Raw genomic sequence first — 20,145 nt, 5'->3', positions numbered from 1 at the left:
TATTTGTAACTTTGTATTTCCAAGCTACAGGCATTGAAGTATTTTCCTAACAATGCTTTATTTGGTAGTGGTTGTCAGGTTGTGACTGTAAGCTGTTTTAGGAAAAGTGATAGTACTAGTAGGCTACATGTATGTTTGTAACTAGACTAGGGCTGCAACAACAAATCGATTAAATCGATTAAAATCGATTACTAAAAGCATTGGCAACGAATTGCATTATCAATGCGTTGTGTTCCGCGACTATTACGCCACTCAATAAGTCCTGGAGATGTTTGAGTATAAAAAAAAAGTTTAGTTGAGCGCGGAGCGGAGGTAAAGGAAAGGCCATCAGAGAGACGTTGTTGAGTAATATTGTTCTGAAACACATGGCGGAGGCAGAGAAATCAGTACGACCTAAGTCATCCAAGGTGTGGGAGCATTTCACACTAAATAAGACATCGAAAAAGTGTGTTAATTGACCGAGGTGAAGTTAGTTTCATGTTCGACATTCGTCTCACATTCGGAAGACGCTACTTTTGCGGAGTCGCGTTAGGGACCGGGTGAAAACTACCCATACCATTTTGAAAAATTTGAAAAACTTCAAACAGACACCAGAGTATCTTAACAATGTCTGGTATACTTCCACAGCCTTTACTTTTTCAATGAAGTTTCAAATAAAATTATAGAAAATCACTCATCTCTGAAAATAGCATTAAATCCACGCTAATATTAATAACTTTTTCAACATTGTGTGCCTGTTTGTGCACATTCTGAAGGTTTTTGTACTGTGAATTTGCCATGTCAGTTCTGTTTTTAAATAAAGGGTTGGAAATTCATGCTTTTACTTTTTTTTAATCCGATTAATTGATTAATCGATAAAAGAATCAACAGATTAATTGATAATTAAAATAATTGTTAGTTGCAACCCTAAACTAGACAACCTCTTTTTTTTTTACTTTGTTATAACTATGTATTTCCAGTGTTTTACATGTTATGTTACAGTCATGTTGACTAAGTTTTTGAGGAAAAGTACTGCCATATATTTGCAACCAGACAGCCTCTTTTTTGAAATTTTCTAACAATGATTATGTATTTCCAAACTACAAGTGTTAAAGTTTTTTCCTAGCAATGGTATATTTACTGTCCATTTCATTCCTGATTGCAAGTGACAGTAAAAAATGCACACTGGTAGGAACACATTTTTATAGCAAATGGACACAGTTTGCGAGCTAATTTGGCAATATTCCGGGGGGTACTTTTATTCCGGGTGGTACTTTTATTTGGGTGATAAGAGAATTCAAATCTGTTGTGAACAAGTGTCCAATGGTTTGGAGGTTTGCACAATGTTTTGAAAATATCCACTATAATCTTTGAATTATACCAAAGCAATTGAGAAATTGTAATGTGGGCCAAAAATAAAACATCAGATTTATTTTGCCTTTAGGTATTTTCATTGTTTTCAGAGAGAATGCCATGGTCCTCTCGTTAATTGTTTTTGTTGCTTCCCTTTTGTTGATGGGTATTTTCTGACAGGCAAACAATCCAAACTTGGTAACTTTATCAATATTTGATAAAGTAACTATACTTTACTATGGACCAGTTGAAAGACCGTTGGTCAATTGTTGTATGACTGTCTTAAACAAGAATTCTTACTTTCACGTCACTGCTCACCGTCATGCTCACACAATTTGTACTGACAAATGTACTCTTTCAAATATGAAGGTAAGTAGGCCAAAGTTTAAATGATAACGCTACTAAGGTAACATATTATATAATAAATATATTACATTTTATGTGTAATATCCTCAAGGGGTTTGAGTCAAGCACAATGGTGATGGAAAAAGTAAAGACAAAGTCTTTATTAGACATGGGAAATTATCAATTAGTTGAATAGGCAAACTAATGTAATCTGAATACATTTATTTCTGTCCAATCAAGGCAATTTGTACGTCACTGCGATTTCCAATAAATTAGTTTCTATTCATAAATTGCTATGGAGGCAAATGGATATGATTGGTTTTTCAAGAATACACACAGTATACTGAATTATATTTTCTTTGTCTGTCTTACTCTTGCAGGAACAAACTTCTGTTCGGGTTACCTCGTCCTTACACACTGAAAGTGTTCCAAAAGTTAAGTATGAGTTTCTTTTGAGGAAAACAGAGGAGACCAGCTCTACAGAAAGTGGTAAGGTTCATTTTTTTACATTTTCTAAACTATTTTGAATAATTTAATGATCTCCAATTGCTGAAGTGTGTTTTTTATAGCACTTGTGTATTACTTGTGAATTTTTACATTTGGTTGAAGCAAGTTAGTATAAAGGAGAGAACATTTTCACATTAATGAGACACACCCTACAGCATTAAACTCTGGAAAACCACAGTTGTTCATCAATACAGAAACGTCTCTTTCATTTTTATTGGAAAATGAAATAAAGTGGAGGTGGCAGGCAGGCAGGCTTTCATGTGGCGTAAAGACCAAGTCAGATTACAGGTCTAAGCCTTGAGCTATTTAAAAAGGGCGTCATCAGTAGCTAAGGGGATTTGAAAATATACCAGGGTTTCCCGCAGAAAATGTGTTAGTTAAGGTGGTAGAGTGGGGTTTGCCGTCAGACCGGGGGTGTGTGTGTGTGGGGGGGTGGGTAGGTTGTGCGATAGATAGGGATGCACGATAATATCTGCACGACATCGGTATTGGCAGATAGAAGCTTCAAAACTTAATTATCGGCAACTGCAGATAATTAAGATGATGGCCTTTCTGCCGATGTACGCAAAGCAAATGTTTAATTAAGCAATAAGCCCGTTGCGTCGTGCCTAACAACTCCCCTTACCTGTTCTAAAATCAGCGCAACAAACAGATTCACGGGCCTTATTGCTTTTCTAAAGCTGTTACTACAAATATTTGATATGGTTTCATAAACAAAGACAATAAAATTTAAAAAACAAAATAGTTTAATAATAAACCTTCATTCTTCCGCCACTACAAAGTATAGTTCCTTTTTATTTGAAATATTCGATGCGCAGTAATATGGAATGTTATGTTATGAGGACAACTTGAAAGGTTATGCTGGGTTTTACAACAGCATGGAACGCGATATAGCCAAATCTAAATCAGTTTTAGAAGTTACGATGAGCGCCAACAACATGATTCAACATGTCGGCTGAGTGGCAGGACTTCACGGTATCAAAGGATGATGACAAAATGGCTATCTGCGGAGTTTGTAAAGTGTCAGTGATGCGATACATTTTAAGTTTACAGAGTCACAGCTGCATTTCTGTGCATATGTGTCAAGAATGTGTCATTGTCAACAACACAGTTTTATGGAAACTTCAAGGAGGTACTGTTCAAGTATGAACATTGTGATGTGAAAATATAAATAAATCTGCCATATTTGAAATCATTTCAATAGTTTTCATGAGTGAATGTCTTTCTAAAATGATACAAATCAAGTTTGTCCCGTATCTACAGCAAGTACGCCATCGTAATAACAGATTAATTCTAGTACAGGAGAGACTTTTCAATAATTAAAAAGCAGAGGTGTATATATCGGTTTCGGCATCGGCAATCGGCCAAAATGAACTTGTAAATATCGGCATATTGACTATCGGCTAAAATTCAATATCGTGCATCCCTAGCGATAGACTAATGTGTTCTGCAGAGAAGGGAGACTGGCGTAGGTCACGGTTTGGAATGAAAGGTAAAAAACAGGACAGAGTAACAGCGGATATCGCTATAAAAAAGTAAATAAAAACAAAAAAAATACATTTTGGATGACGTAGTTAAGGCGGCAGGCGTGTGTTGCTTTGGTGGCCGTCTTAGCTGCAAAATGCTGCGGGAAACCCTGCATACTCTCCAGTCCACTGCATGTAGCAGTCATACCTTTTGTGGTATCGCTTTCACTTTGCCAGAAATCTTATCATGGGTTGCACAACACTACTGTATGATCCCCTGCTACCCAGTGACAAGGATTGTCTGTCATTGTCAAATGCACGGCTCTCATATGAGATGTTTGTATCGGAATATGAATCTACTTTGTCTTCCCCCTCCCTCTGTAATGACTAAACAAAACGTACATCCCTCAGTAATGTGGATGACTCATTCCTGCCACTTATTTGTCATTGATTCTGGTAAACACAGACACCTTCATGAAGCCTGAAACACAGGTTTTGATTGAATGAGGAACAAACCTGAGAGGTTGGAGGAATTTGAGAATTGACTGCGCTGAACACTTATCATTTAGTGTAGTTTAAATGTTTAAGTTTAAGTGTTGTGTTATACTAAAATAGATTAGTAGTGTGGTCTAAACTTAAAATGCTCAATAGTATGCTGTCCTCAAGTGTAATAATGCTGGCTGTTTGGTCTGTGCGACAGATTTGCAGAGAGGACTGTTTGAGCCAATAAAATGGCCCAATGTTATCACTTTAAATGTCTCCCATTCTGGTACTGCTAATTTCTCTGGCTCCAAAACCACATGCACAGGATGCTTAATTATGACCTAACCACAACAGTTATTGTGAGAAAATCATCTACAGATACTGCCTCACTAGTCTACAGTAGACAAGTAACAACATACTTGGGATTATAGTATCTGTGTGTGTGTGTGTGTGTGTGTGTGTGTGTGTAAATGAATGGACAAAAAGCAAGCAACAAATTGGTTTGGTTTGGACTCATCCCAGACCTTCCTGGGATGCGAGTCCTTTTAGGGATCAATGGGAACACAGACCTTGTGTTCCCTCACCACACGAAGGATTCAGACCTACTGCTACCGCAGGGGGAAACGCTCACACAGAAACAATTAGATTTATGCTATGCACCTAGATAAATTTGTACTGTTAAATTAAGTGTGTACATTAAAATAGCTGAAAATACATCAGAATAGATTTAATGTTAACTTTAATGTTTTGCCTTGTGTACTCCTTTTATTTTCAGGGTTAATTCTACCAAAGGAGGGGAGCAGCAGAACCAGTTTGGACTCTTGCTTTCTTAATGATGGCATTGATGAGACATCGCTCTTTATGGAAATTGACCGCAAGCTCACCAGCCTGCTGAGTGGCCTCTGCGCTAGGACCCAGAATGCAACATCATCGGAGGACAGCCCAAACCAAGTCATTTGTGAGAGGAGTGTAGCTATGATCCCCTGCAATGGTCAAAACGGAGCCTCGTCAAACATGGCCAATCAAGCCTCGGAGAGACAGGAAGGTTGCGGAGGTAAGGAGGAAAACGGAATGCTAGATTTGGCAGGTCTGGATCCGCTCGGAGACCCGCAGATCTCCCCCACCTTTGTCTTGGACTCATGGACTGAGGCACTGCTGAAGGACGCAGTCCCCTTGTGTTCAGCCACAATTGAGAAGCTGGGTGGAATCTCAGGAGAAGGGGTAAATGGAGACATTAGGAATGCGTCTACAACTGGTCCTAAAAATCTCAGCAGCCTCATTTCGAACACCAAGCCAACTCTGGATTCAGTGTTAACACCTGGGCCGGCGGTACACACTGGCAATGATGTGGACTGTTCTGAATCGAGAAGAAGGTCAGAGGCTGAGGCTGTGCTTGCCTCATCCGAGGATTCCGGCCAGTTGCCACACTACAGTTCTTTCGAGGAATCTAGTAAAATCCTAGCAGAGATACCCGGTATCTTCACTGACTTCCTTGACGGGGGCCCGCTGAGGGAGAAGTCTTTCAAGAAACTCAGTTTTTTAGAAAGCCGACCAGGGAGCTTGAATGTAGCAGAGTTGAAGGAAGGGGAAGAAGAATGGAAGAGCAGCAACATTCTGAAGGCAGATAGCTCCCTGGACAGTCTCAGCCCTCCCGAGAAGCTGTGTCCTCTACATCTGGAGGACGAAGTGTTCCCATTGGGGCTGCTCCTTGAGTTGCAGAGACCTGAGGGGGGAGCACAGGAACCCAGCTCAGACAGGTATGTCACAATCCTCTACATGTATTCATTTAGCAAACGCTTTTATCCAAAGCGACTTCCAAGAGAGAGCTTTACAAAACAAACACTTTGATTGAATTGAATTACTTCTTTATCCCTTAGAAGTACAGTGTTTGCTACATGCTTGAGGTTTCCATTCCGCAATATAGAGACAACAGCTTTAACAGGAGTTTCTAGTTTTGTGCTTGATAACTTCCTGTGGGGTTTACCTACACACAAAAGAGGATGTGTGCCTTTAGGAAGCTGCAAATCCCTCAAACAAAAAAGTCAAACTCTCACAGTATGAAACCTTCACATTGTCCTTGTGCTCCAACAATGTCTGTGATCATTTAGCAGGAGCTCTTATCCAGAGCGACTTACAGTAAGTACAGGGACATTCCCACTGGGCAAGTAGGGTTAAGTGCCTTGCCCAAGTACACCACGTCATTTGGCACAGCCGGGAATTGACCCAGTGACCTTCTGATTACTAGCCCGATTCCCTAACCACTCAGCCATCTGACTCCCATACTCAAATGTATTTTTATTTGGTTTGGTTTTCCCCTTCTGTAGTAACCTTGAACCGTAATCTGTATCACACGTTTTTATTCAATCTTGGTTCCCTGTAGATGAATTCCACAAAGATAATCTTTATGTACCAGATTGTCTTTTTTCTGTTTCTCTTTCCTACACCTTCTAGCATCACAAACATTAATGACAGCCAGAAGGAGAAAGATGACAAAGAAACGTTGGAAAGCCAAGAGGCCAAAGACGTCTTTAGCTCACATTTTGAAAGCATCCTAGAATCAGAGTGTCGTAACACTCTCTACAGCAGTCTGGACTCTCTGGATGCCCTTTCATCCTCTGCCAATGAGGAACACTCTGGGTTCATCTTTGACATGCCTCTAACGCCCATGATCCAGCAACGTCTCAAAGAGACTGTACACTTCCTGGATTTGACACCCGAGGTGGGGCGGCAGGAGGTGCTCAGCGTCACAACAACAGGGAAAAGTGGAAAAGCTGCTCTGGAAGTTAATTCATCCTACATTGATGTGGCTAACAGTGACCCTGCTCTGAGAAGCCAATTCAATAAAAATTCCAGCGAATCCTTAGCCAATGGGGTGGTGGATAACACGGAGGTGGACTGTGAAGTTTGGCTGCATGGCTGTCTGAGGTAGGAAAAGGAGGATTTGTTTGAATTCCTTTCTTTCTAATGAAGACCAGCCTGTCAGAGGTAAATTACATGTTACAATTACATGCACAAACAGGCCGGTTTTCATTAGAAGAACATTACCTTAATTACCTTATCAATCTGTTTAATTACGCGCACGCACACATATATCCATGTTTCCCACATAATTAGATTATAGTTGTGGTGGCAGGCAGGGGTGGAGCCAGACATTGTAAACAACTGGGGGCTGTGTGTTGTGATCAATTTAGAGCCTGCATATTTCATTGGCCAGTTGCCCTGTCACACATGCACACTTTGACAGCGTGAGTAAAGATGGAGATAGACAGCGAAAGAAGCGAGAAGTGAAAGGACAGAAATAGAGAGAGCAAACTGCAAATCAAGTGTGTGGAGCGAAAGGAAAGACTTTAAGCCAACAAATGTTGCTCAGGGTAAAGCACTGGGAAAAACGTGCCATATGGTGGTACAATACGGAAGAGGCAATGCAACCATTTTTCTCGACAAAAACCACCACAAGACACTGTACGATGAATGCACAGTAATGTCCCATAAAAATCTGCCACAGTTACGCCAGAGCTAGTAAAGCAAACATCGCTAGCGAGTGCTTTTGCTAGTGGTACAAGTACGACAAGAGCTCAAAGAGACATAACAAAATCACCAATGCTGTAGCATACTATTTGGCCAAAGACATGATGCCCATTTATACAGTCGATAAAGAAGGCTTCAAGAAGCCTCTGAATGAACTGGATAAAAGATACCAAATCCCATCACGTTATTCCCGTATTATTTGTTATACTGTACCACCAACAAAACATGACCTGTTTTGTAGACATGGTCTTTATTTATTTATTCAGGTTGCACTGTCAGTTTAAATAAACCCTTACGAAAAGTTATTAATATATTAAGATATTCTATTTCTTAATTTTGATGTTTTCCCCTAACTTTTTTGTTTTATGTTTAAGAATATAGAAATGAATATCGATAACGCAATATTCATGCTCAATATCGCAATATCACATTTCATCAATAACGTGCAACCCTAGTTCTAGTATCGTTTTGATGTGACTGTAAATAGGGACTTCAACACGTCATGCTGGCGCACAGGGCAATAGTTTAGCATTAATTTGAGCGTATACTAGTTTTTGGAGCTTTTTGTAATATAAACATTACGTTGGACTCATTGTTACATTTTGCCAAATGTATTTAACTATGAATATTATTATATTTACCTTGAATGTATCAGTTTTGGACACATTTATGCAGAGAATTATGATTTACACAGATTTACATTGGGATATTGGCACATAGGGTAAAGCTGTTTTCACACATACAGGCAATTTGATTCTTGCTTGTCGCCTCAAAAGTTCAATTAATTTGCGACTTATGTTCGCGCAATGTTGCCTTTGTTATTTACACTTGATAATCTGTCGATGAGGAGGCTACACTAGATCCTCTGGCAGCGACTTATTTAGTGTGAATTAGCCTATTCGCCCCTCGCGAGTGCCTCTGTGTGGCGCTGGGAATAGCTGTGTTATGCTAGCTAGTTTTATTTTCACAAGCAACATACTGATGCAATACATCTTCACAATTGTCCATATAAACTAATAGAATAGGGTTTGCTTCTCTATAGGCTACCTGTTCAGGCTGCCAGGTATCTCTCACTTTGCGGGGTCTGTCATGTGACTTCCATTGAAAATAAATGGGAGGCAAATTTTTGGTCTACTGCCCCCCCCCTGAAATAATTCCTAGAGGAAAAACTGTAGCCTATGGCAAGCCGTTTTATCATTTAACCAAGGAATTCTTGATATCCAAAATTCAAATTTTGGATATCAACAATTGCATTTTGGATATCAAGAATTCGAATTTTGGATGTCATGAATTTCATTTTGGATATCAACAATTCGAATTTTGGATGTCAAGAATTGCATTTTGGATATCAACAATTGAATTCTGGATATCAACAATGTATGCTAATGACTTTCATGTGGGCGGGAGTTAGCCTGGCTCTGCCGTCCTACGTACTTCCGCTCAATTTTGATTTTGCTTACTCGGTCTGGCCATTCAGTAGGTAAGTAAGACTTTGCAAGTTAATTTTTAACTGGCCAATCAGCGAACAGAGGGAGTGGCTGAGAACAATGGCATTGATGTTGTGCGCTAGTTTGTGTTGTAGTTCCGTATTAGCGGCGGAGAAAGATGCGAGCGAAGCCATTCGGTCCGTTGTGGCAACGCTGCCGAATATCCAACAGCTTAAGCCGCAGCAAGAACAAGTTTTGCTGAGTTTTGTTGGTGGCCATGATGTTGTGGCAGTCAATTGACAATTCGAATTCTTGATATCAAAAATGCAATTCTGGATATCAACAATTCACATTCTTAATATCCAAAATGCTATTCTGGATATCAAGTTAGCATACATGGGTAGGGGAGTAAAAAAAAAAAAAAAAAACATTGCGTCCACTACGCAAGAGTTGGGATTCTGTAGGGTTTATTCTGCTCGTACAGTAGCAGACGGGTTGGAAGATGTCTGTACAAGTGTTTGTAATGAAAAACTCTCATAATCTCATAAGAAACCTACGTGGACCACCCAACCAAAGAGGTACTGTACTAGTTTTGGCTTTTATACTTTGTTTTGTTCGATAACTAGCACTACAGTCCAGCTAGCAAGCACACGTTAATGCTACTGTACTCTAGCTAGCTAGGCTAGTTAATCATGAAACGTGAAAAGATATGAATATAATAAGACTATACAAGTCTCCGATCCTGTTTCTGAAGAGCTACCTGCCAGTAGGTTTAAGCTCCAACACTAGCATGCCTGATTCTAATTATTAGCTGGTTGATCAGGTAACTTGTGTAGAATCAGGTCAAATGAGTGATGTTGGATCAAAAACCTACAGGCAGGTAGTACTTCCAAAACAGGTTTGGAGACATCTGGACTATACAGGCTGGTAGCTTGCGAAAAGTAATGCCAGAGCCTGTATAAGGAGACATTCTCTGGTAATGCTAACGTAGCCTACTGTGTATGGTGACACAACGTCCTAATTTCCCCAGACATGTCCTCTTGATTTTTTATAACCTTTATTAAACCAGGAGAGACCCATTGAGACACATTGATGTGTTGGATGTGGAACTAGGGTCAGTCTGAATTCTAATGATGGTGTTGTTTTAATATAAGTCCCTTAATATCTAACTCTGGACATTGAGCTAGTTTTTTAATTAATTTGAAGGCTCCAATCAGGGCATACATTTGATCTGGGACACTGCTTGGTGGGTGAGTGATGGTGATGAGGTAAAACAGAAAGAATGCAGACTCCGGACTGCGTAGAAGTTGAATCTGATCTAAAAAATGTTCCCTCTTATTTCTCTGGTTTCCTATTGAATTGTAGGTGGACCAGAGTCCTTGGATCATGACTACCTGGCCTGACAACACCAAGCTGACCTTGTTCAAAGCCGCTGTCCACAGCCCACATGGTGGACCTTGTCTACCTGGTCGTCTAGATTAGTGATGGGAAGTTCGGATCATTTTACTGATTTGGTTCTTTGAATCTCGTTCAGTAAAATGAACAAATCTTTTTTCGAGTCATTCGTTCACTTCATTTGGTCATTTATCACACTAGCATTTAATTATCACGGCAAACAATTACACTGCACCAAACTGTAAGTGTAAATGTAAAGTGAAAATAACAAAACCAGTCAGTATGATGACTTGAGCAAATATCATTCACATCCTACTAAAACAGTGGCCACGCAAAAGGGAATGAGGAAACCGTTTCCTCTACTAAAAAATACAATGCGGGTCACGTGAAAAAAGGATCCAAAGACTCAGAAAGACAGAGTCTGGAAATTAATGAATCGTTCGTTTCCTCTAGCTACAGAGCCTATGCAGGTCACGTGAAAAATTATCCAAAGACTTGTACCCGAAGACCAAGTCGGGAAATGAACGAATCATTTCTGTACTTGGACGAGCCTATGCAACAGTCCCGATGCGCGGCCACGAGAAAATGAACAAATCACTCTTTGAGAGGACTCGTTACTCCCGAGTAAGGATTCGTTCAAAATGAACAAATCGTTCATGAACGACACATCACTAGTCTAGATTGAGTCTGAAGAAAGGATACAGTTCACCTATGTTTATTGAGCTGCTGGTTTTTGAACATGCTAAAATATTGATGTAACTTTAAAGGTAATCCAATCTGATCTCACCAGCAGAAGCAAACAACCACCACTTGTAGTCAAACTGCTATTTGATTGTGCTATTTGATATGTAAGCAAGTACAAGATTTCAAGTATGTTTTACCTTTACATCTCACGTGCTAGGGATAAGTAGTTATTAGTGAGGGCAGGTATCAATGTATTGTTGTTTTATCGTAAGTTATTAAATTAATCCAGTCACATTTATATTGTACAAACTATAATTTCTTTCTTTTAATAAAGTTTGTTTGCAATACACCATCTCTATTGTGTTTATTTCATTGTATTCATAATATTTATCATATCTTCATTTATCTTACCAACTAATGGATTGTACTGTGGCCTGTAATTATTTTGGTTGTCTATTCTGTTCCTGCGGGTTCTGCATTGCATCATCACCGTGGGGATGAAATGGGTTGTCCATAATGGCCATCAGCTACTCTCAGCCTACTCTTCCAAGCTTCTTTTGTTGATATCCAGAATTGCATTTTGGATATCAAGAATTCGATTTGTTGATATCCAGAATTGAATTGTTGATATCCAAAATTGAATTGTTGATATCCAAAAAAGCTATACTTGATATCCAAAATTTGAATTGATGATATCCAAAATGCAATTGTTGATATCCAAAATTTAAACTGTTGATATCCAAAATTTGAATTTTGGATATCAACGGCTTTTTGGATTTTTTTGGGATAAAACGGCTTGCCATAGTAGGCTATATATAAGGGTTGGGCAACAGGAGCAACTGTTGTAAACTGTCACTGTCACTGCTTCTATTGCCAATAGCCGATTTGCAGGTAGTGGTGCAAACGGACCGTAGGCCTAGTTTATCCGTAAGGATCCCCGTAATTCCCTAAATTTCAATGCAACGTTGCAGTGAAAAGAATACAGACTAGACAGATGCATGCTGGTTTAAAAGGTTAACTTAATCCTTAAAAAGCACAAATTAGCTGTGACCACCTACAGTAAGCCGTAGCCTACACGCATGTCATTTTTGTGAACCGACCAATGAAAAGCTTGCAGTAAAAAATACAAAAAATGAGTTGTGTTTATGAACTGGGCATGTTTGATCCCAATGAATCAATTAGGCTATAACAAGAAATAAGAAGAAAAGCGCAGCTGAGGAGCAGAAGTCTCATGATTTATAGGCTACTTATGATATTCAAATACAAAAATGCTAAACAAAATCAGCTGTATTGGCCGTTGCTAGGAGTCCTTAGCATTGAGTTTCAGGAAAAGTGAGAAGTGCTAGCTAACGTGCGTGCTTGGCTGCCACTACATCATGATGGCTAGGCTACTAGTTTACTGTTCACTGTTACACTGCGGCTCACCTCTCAAATATTTTGTTGTTGTGGTGAAAAGATTTGTTGAGGGCAATTTTTGCAGCATTTACTGTCTTTTCTCTATCCTTTCTGTCTTTTCTTTTTTGTGCACTAGATTTATGTTGCAGCAACATTTTCCTGCCACCTGTTGCTAACGCAGTCCCACTCAGACACTGAGTTGCATGGCACAATACTTGGGAATTGGGAACATGCAGTTGGAGCATATCATTTATTAGAGCAAGTAACCGTAGAGATTTCTAACTATTGAATTTTGAAAAAGTTAATTCTATATTTTTCCTTTTCTATTTGAAAAATTGATTTGGCAAATTAGTACTGCAGACTATTGAAAACCCACACAGTAATGGGCACCCTCCAACCCATGGGCTCCGTGAATCACTTCCACCTTTCCCCGTGTTATTGACTGCCCTGTGCATGACTCAAAACCGTGGCTTGATCTGTACTGTGAGTTTTGTGATCTGTTGCACCCATAGCCGCGGGGTGCTGGGGAGGGCTTAATGTTTCGGGGCGGCAGGGACGTACTGGGAGTAAAAATAGGCCCTGGACTTTGATCCAGACCAGCCCACCAGAACTGGCCCCCATATACGCCACCACAGCTGCCCTGCTAATGCAAGCATATTCAGTGTTCGATGTGATGCAAGTTTGGGAGTTCTATCCGTAATGCGAGCGCGCAAGCAACATTTTGGGGCCTTTATTTGAGCGCAAAATAGTTGAGCTTTATGTAAAATAAACATAACCATTTTTCAATTGGTAAAACCTTGTCTTGTGAAGGTGATTTCTTAATTTTTCAGCCCCACCCTACGTTTCTTAGCCTGGTTTTCCATCGTTATTCTCCTCCTGGTGCTCCCGATTGCCAGTCCGCTACTGCAGAGCTGTGCCACGGTGGTGGATTTTTAAGTCATATCAATTTAAATGCTCGTGCTGTCAGGGGGTGCTGCAGCACCCCTAGTTCCCGCGGCTATGGGCACTATTCTTATCCCTTCTTCCAAGCTTGTTGCGCACAATGCATAATTAGGCTATAGAAACTCCCCTCGCTTAACCCACTATATAACATTTCAGGGACGCAAGTTTGATATCAGCTTTGGCAGGGACATCTATAGTAAATGCAACCTTTGTGTTTTTGGTTTGTTAAAACTCAAACTTAGATTTTACTGGGGCACAGCAGATTTATACTGGGTTTGTGCCCCTGTAAAAAGGGTATAACGACACTCCTGTGTTAAGTTATGTTTAATAAATGAACAAATTTAAAAAACACTGTGCTCCTAAATTTCTTTGTGTGCTCCTAAATGTTTTCATTTAGGAGCACATGTACTCCTTGGTGAAAACATTAGCGTAGAGCCCTGATCTTCCATTTATTAACCACAACAATTAGCATGAAATCCCACTGGCTAAAAGATTATGGTACACACTAGACAAAAGTCATTTACACGCCGCTTACCAGAACTGTCCCCCATATACGCCACCACAGCTGCCCTGCTAATGCAAGCATATTCAGTGTTCGATGTGATGCAAGTTTGGGAGTTCTATCCTTAATGCGAGCGCACGTAGGCCAAACTTCTTGGCCTTTATTTGAGTGCGAAATTGTTTAGCTTTATGTAAAATAAACATAACTGTTTTCAATTGGTAAAACCTTGTCTAGTGAAGGTGATCCATTTTCCTGGTTTTCCATTGTTATTCTCCTCCCGGTGCTCCCGATTGCCAGTCCGCTACTGCGGAGCTGTGCCACGGTGGTGGATTTTTAAGTCATACCAATTTAAATGCTTGTGCTGTCAGGGGGTGCTGCAGCACCCTCAGCACCCCTAGTTCCCGCGGCCATGGTTGCACCGCTTTATGCTGTTGCATAATCTAGCTGAACACACTTTAGCACCGACAGCAGCAGCCACCTCACACCTCAACTGCAAGAGACCAAGTTATCCAGCCATCAATCTTAAACGCTTTTGCAAAAGAACATACTTACAAAAGAACATATATTTAAATGCCCAAAACAAAGGACTTTTAATCGTCAAAATACCGATGGGTCGAATGACGATATTAGGCTATACGTCTATACATCATATCTCCCAACCAAAATATATCTATACGTACGTGTACAGTACAGGACTGTTTTGGTGACTGTAAAGGCTGTATAATTTTTAGCTGGTCTTCAAAAGGTTGTGGCCACCAGGGTGTATCAATCAGAATGCTGACAAGATGTTCCTTTGAGGTGTTATATTTAAATACTGATGTAAGTGTATGTGTGTGCTTCTGAAACAGAGATACAGGCATAAATCAGTGAACTGTAGACTTTATATGAATGATTACATGCCTAGCAGGTAAATGATAAAACAAACAAGTTGAATTATAGTTATATATAACTGAAATGCAGTGGTATGATAAACCCATATTACTAAGCAATACAAACGTAGAAATGCAGAAGTAGAGTATGGTCAAAAATCAATTTGCTGCAACAATACACAACACGCTACATTTAGCTAAACATACAATAAGTATGAACTGCAGAAGTCCTTCTGAACATAAACAACTTTACACACGTTAGCAACACCTCCTTTAATATACATAGCATTCTAACAATTAAGCACACGGGAAAGGCATGGCTCTGCCATTATACAAAACTAGCAGTAAAGTGTTGCGACGATATTATAGTGCATAAACACAGTGTAACATTATTATGTGGTAACATAATAACAAACATCAGTGTAACTTACTGGTCGTTGCATGCACACAATACTAGGAACTAGTGTAAGTACAGTAACACGATCTTATATTTGTATATCATATAAACCATGCAGTCTTTCGATGCGAGCTCTCTCATCCAAAATTTCCCAAAACTGAAACTTAAACAGTCTTCTTCAACAAGCAGTAGAGCTCAGTGCCGCTCCTGATTGGCTGATCCTCAAACAGCCAGTTTTACCTGCCTGAAGAGGTCGTCCTTCAATAGTACAGTACAGTACATACAGTTACGTGTATACGTGTGTGTGCATATCTATGTTTGAATGTATTAGGGTTGGGTGACTCTTTGTACATGTTTAAAGATTCTACAATGCCTACAACAGTGCAGGGATGATCAGGATAATGAGTCAGGATCTGAACTTGCCGGGTGTCATTGTCTTGCAAATGTGGCTGTGTCAACACTATGGTGATGCCGCCCTCTGCTGGAAAATAGATTTAAAATGGCTATAATGCACTTAACTTTGTCTAGAAAGGAACAACAAAATTACTGGTGGTCTACCACCAACCTTAAGGCATCATAGCCTTTAACACGATATGGGATGGCATTTGACAGATTGTTTAAAAGTAAAACGTATGTAGGCCTAATTCCCAAAATGGCTCCTTTTGTGCTAAAGCTGATCTAAGAAGAGACTATTTCTTAGTTCATACAAGTTCAAATCCTGTCAATTTCCCCTTGTATCAGTATTACTCCTGAAACCAGTCATATATTAAAAACAAAACCAGAGCTTACCCAGGTGAAAAAAAAGGATGCTTTAGAGCAGGGGTTTTCAAAGTGTAAGACCTTGAGCCTCCCTTCAGAGAACCTCAGGTCACTGGGGCCTCCTCCATTTTAATAAAATACATTATATTAATTTCATTATTATTATTAATAATAATAATAATAAATATAATAACAATAACGCTGTGTTAAAAATAAATTGTTGCAACCATAAAGGCTTAAAAAAAAGTCCTAATACGATCTCTCTCATTTTAATAAAAATCAATAATATGGCTGATGGTTAATTAGTATGTAGTTAGTATTAGTATGTACTACGAGATATGATGCTTCAGTTGCCGTGCAGTTTGTAGTGCTGAATAAATGTTGTATTGAAAAGTCACCGAAGCTATTCGAGCTCAGTCCCATCGCGGATTTAGCAAGTGTAGTCGAAAGGCAGACTGCTGCAACCTATTTCTTGGTATTTGCTTGGCAAAATTGCTAGCCAATTTTCATCATACATTTCATACAATTATACACCACATTTCTTAATTCAGTTTAACCTAATTCCCACATAAATAAATGGACCATTTTTATGATGTAGGCCGAAAATGAGCTTCCCCTCTTTGAAAGACCAGCAGCCACCATTGTTGCCTTTATTCACAGACTGCGATCAAGCCCCCACCCCTCGTCGCTCGGCTTGAAGCAAAGGCCCCGGTGGATGTAGGTGTTATTGCATTTCGTGTTTAACTTCTGACTCTTCCGGTTGTTTTTATTCTATTAACTCCAGTCAACATTTACAAAACTATCTCCCCCAATAATTTTAGTTTGATTCTCAAACCTGGCTCATACTACTAGCTTTTTCATAGAATAATTTCTCGTGATTTTTGCTATGTTTGAAACCATTTTTTGATTGTGTCATCAAACCAGACTGCTTTTGTGGGACAATGAAGGTCCTCAGTGACTATGTTTCACCCCCACTTATAACTGATGGAAACGCCTTCTAGCCTATATAGTTCTGTTAATATGCCCCTTTCAAAGGCAAATGTTCAATAAAGCAGATTTTAGACACAGTTCTCAAGCTTTTATTTATTACATTTTTACCAAGTCTTGTTAGATCACTTTATATCCATTAATCAGGGGCGGTTTTAGGCACGGGGGGACCGGGCAGCTGCCCGGGCAGCATTTTTTACGTTGCGCTGCAAAGCATTAAGTAAAACATGTATGTCTAAAGTGTACAACTGGAACTTTGTTTTTTAACATATTAGTTGTATATTTTAAAATGCATGCTAAAAATAATCTTTGTAACGATGCACTTAAAGCTTACTTTAAAAATCAACATTTTAATATGCTGAAATTTTTTGATATTTTAAGTTACTTTCGAAGTCCCTTAATTAATTCAGCCTTCAAGTTCATTTGTCAGGTACACAGAACAACACAAGGTCAGACTGGGCACTGAAATTCTTAAGACAAGACAACGAAAGCACCTGGCATAACATAACATAGAAAAGTACACAGAACATAATTTACATCTATGCTGAGCTTAAATAAGTGAAACTTCCTAAATATACAGATAGCAATAAATAATTGACTATACTAACCCTAATACTAAAACATCCTAAATTACAGATAACAATAAATAATACACTATACTAACCCTAAATGCACATGAAACCTATTTCAACCCTATAACCTATTCTAACCTAAGTGGAGTACAGTATAATAGTGCAAAATTGCAGATCAGTGACTGTCAATGACCATACAGGAGCATGGTGGCGAGGTACAGTGAGGTACAGTAGTGCAATGTTACTGATAGTGCAACCAGTAGCTGAAAGCGACTAGTGTGCAGTAAATCAATGTCCATATCAGTGTCCATTCAGAAGCCTGATGGTCCTTGGGTAGAAACTATTGTCCAGTCTGCGTGTGCGCGACCGGATGCTGCGGTAACGCCTGCCAGAAGGCAACGGGGTAAAGAGACTGAAGGATGGGTGGTAACAGTCTCTTAGAATCCTGACGAATTTCCTTAGGCCACGTGTGTGGTAGGTGTCCTGTAGGGCTGGGAGCTTCCTGCCGATGATGAACTCAGCAGAACGGACCACACTTTGTGGGGCCTTGCGGTCCCTGTCTGTGCAGTTCCCATACCACACTAATACAACCAGTCAGAATGCTCTCTATAGTGCATCTGTAAAAGTTAGTGAGGATGACTGAGTCCATACCAAACTTCTTCAGTCTCCTCAGGAAGAAGAGGCGCTTACGGGCCGATTTGACCACCTTGTCCATGTGAACAGACCAGGTGAGGTCGTTGCTGATGTTCACCCCGAGGAACTTGAAGCAGCTGACCTTCTCCACTTCAGATCCATTGATGAGGAGGGGTGCATGCTCCTTCTCTTGCCGCCTCCTATAGTCCATAATCATCTCCTTGGTCTTGCTGATGTTGAGAGAGAGGTTATTGTCCTGACACCATGATGTCAGGGTGTCAACCTCCTCTCTGTAGTCTGACACGTCACTGTCAGAGATAAGGCCCACGATGGTTGTATCGTCAGCAAACTTAACAAGGAGGTTGGAGCTGTGCGTTGCCGCACAGTCGTGAGTGAACAGGAGAGGGCTGAGCACACAGCCCTGGGTGGTACCTGTGTTGGTGATCAATACAGATGAGGTGCTGTCACCGATTCTCACCACCTGTGGCCTCCCCGTCAGGAAGTGGAAGATCCACTTGCAGAGGGAGGTGCTTAGTCCCACGTTCACAAGCTTGGACCAGTGTACTGGTAGCCTACAGTAATACATTTGCTGCACTGTAGTGTGTAGTAGAGTAAAGTACCTTTTTTTTTTATTGTGCTTGTGCTGCTTCTACTTTGTTTTAAACCAAAAAAGTGGCTTCTTTCAAGATCTCTATTTAATGCTCAACACTTGAACGGTTGAACGCTTATTACTTGAATGAGGAATTATTTTCTGTGTCGTCTCAGTTACACTATCAAGGCTTGGAAATACAGTGACTTGAAGTAGGCAAATGGCTAGTCAAACATAACATTCAATAATAATTTCATTTTCAGTTTATTTAATATGAACAACGATGGATTTCAGAATGCATTATAAAACTACTCAAATACAAATATTTAATAGAAGTATCGGTATCAATATCGACAATACTGGTCTTGAAAGTACTTGATATCGGATCGAAAAAAAAAAAAAGATTAGTATCGCCCATCCCTATCCAACAGCCCTCACTGATTTCACGTAATGGTTTTAGCATCAAGCCTACGGCAACTCCCGAGGGACAAAACACCCTTGTCCGTTGTCAAATAGAAAGGTCTGCTACAATATGCTATCCTCATGATTTGCAAACTAGCTTATACAAAAATAATTTTGTAGGCATAACAATGGATTTTGCTACTAAATGAGTGACTTTATTTCTGGAGATACAATCCACAACCGAAGTGTGTTACACAATGCTGTAAAATCGCCTATACTCATGCATTGCTCTTGGTACCCAGAATGCCCTGCGGAAAGCTGAAAAGCTACTAAGTTAAGGGCTTTAGCTTAGTTAAAGCAGCGTTTGGAGTTCTATTGTTGTGTTTGTTTTGTTTTGATAATAATAATATTTTGTGTTCACCCTGATTGGGAATGTTGTCTAATGTTGTTAGATAGCTATCCAAGCTGTCAGTTGCAAGCAGTATGTATCACAAGCAATTCATTGTGAGCATAGGTCAGCTCCACGTTGGCTGCACAATGGTAACGTTTGCATTAAAAGTGGGACTTGTATTCCAGTGCGGCTTGTACTCTGATTTACACAAAGTGCTCATTCTGGGGGGCTTGACTTGAATTACAAAAAATAGGTATATAATGCATAAAGTAGCATAGCAGAGTAATAATTAACTATATTGATAATAAGCTGAAAAGTTCGTATTAATTGGAATAAGCCAAAAGTATAAATAAGCATGCTATTACCGCAATAATAATATATTAATAGTATAATGCTTATATATTTGTAAGACACGCAGAATACATTTTAAATGTACATCTAACACATAGAAGGTATACTTGATGTTCGCTTATCAAACATGAATATTAGTACATGCACAGCCATATACTTGTGTACAAAGTATACTTGAAGTTGTTCCAC

General features: G+C 39.6%; 1 protein-coding gene across 1 annotated transcript in view; it reads left to right on the top strand.

The window, feature by feature from the left end:
- The window catches only part of LOC146257098 (uncharacterized), an 85,420-nt gene that overhangs the window by 7,210 nt on the left and 58,065 nt on the right, over positions 1-20,145 (top strand). The window contains exons 2-4 of the mRNA XM_084674867.1: positions 2,058-2,166; positions 4,909-5,890; positions 6,585-7,058. Coding sequence (XP_084530993.1) covers positions 4,995-5,890; positions 6,585-7,058 — 1,370 coding nt within the window. The 5' untranslated portion in view covers positions 2,058-2,166; positions 4,909-4,994. The remainder of the gene's footprint in view (positions 1-2,057; positions 2,167-4,908; positions 5,891-6,584; positions 7,059-20,145) is intronic.

Source organism: Hypomesus nipponensis, chromosome 15, assembly GCF_054491055.1.
Source record: "Hypomesus nipponensis isolate SF chromosome 15, ASM5449105v1, whole genome shotgun sequence".
NCBI classification, from domain to species: Eukaryota; Metazoa; Chordata; class Actinopteri; order Osmeriformes; family Osmeridae; genus Hypomesus; species Hypomesus nipponensis.
The sequence above is the reverse complement of the archived record's forward strand: the minus strand, read 5'-3'. Positions and strand labels throughout refer to the sequence as shown.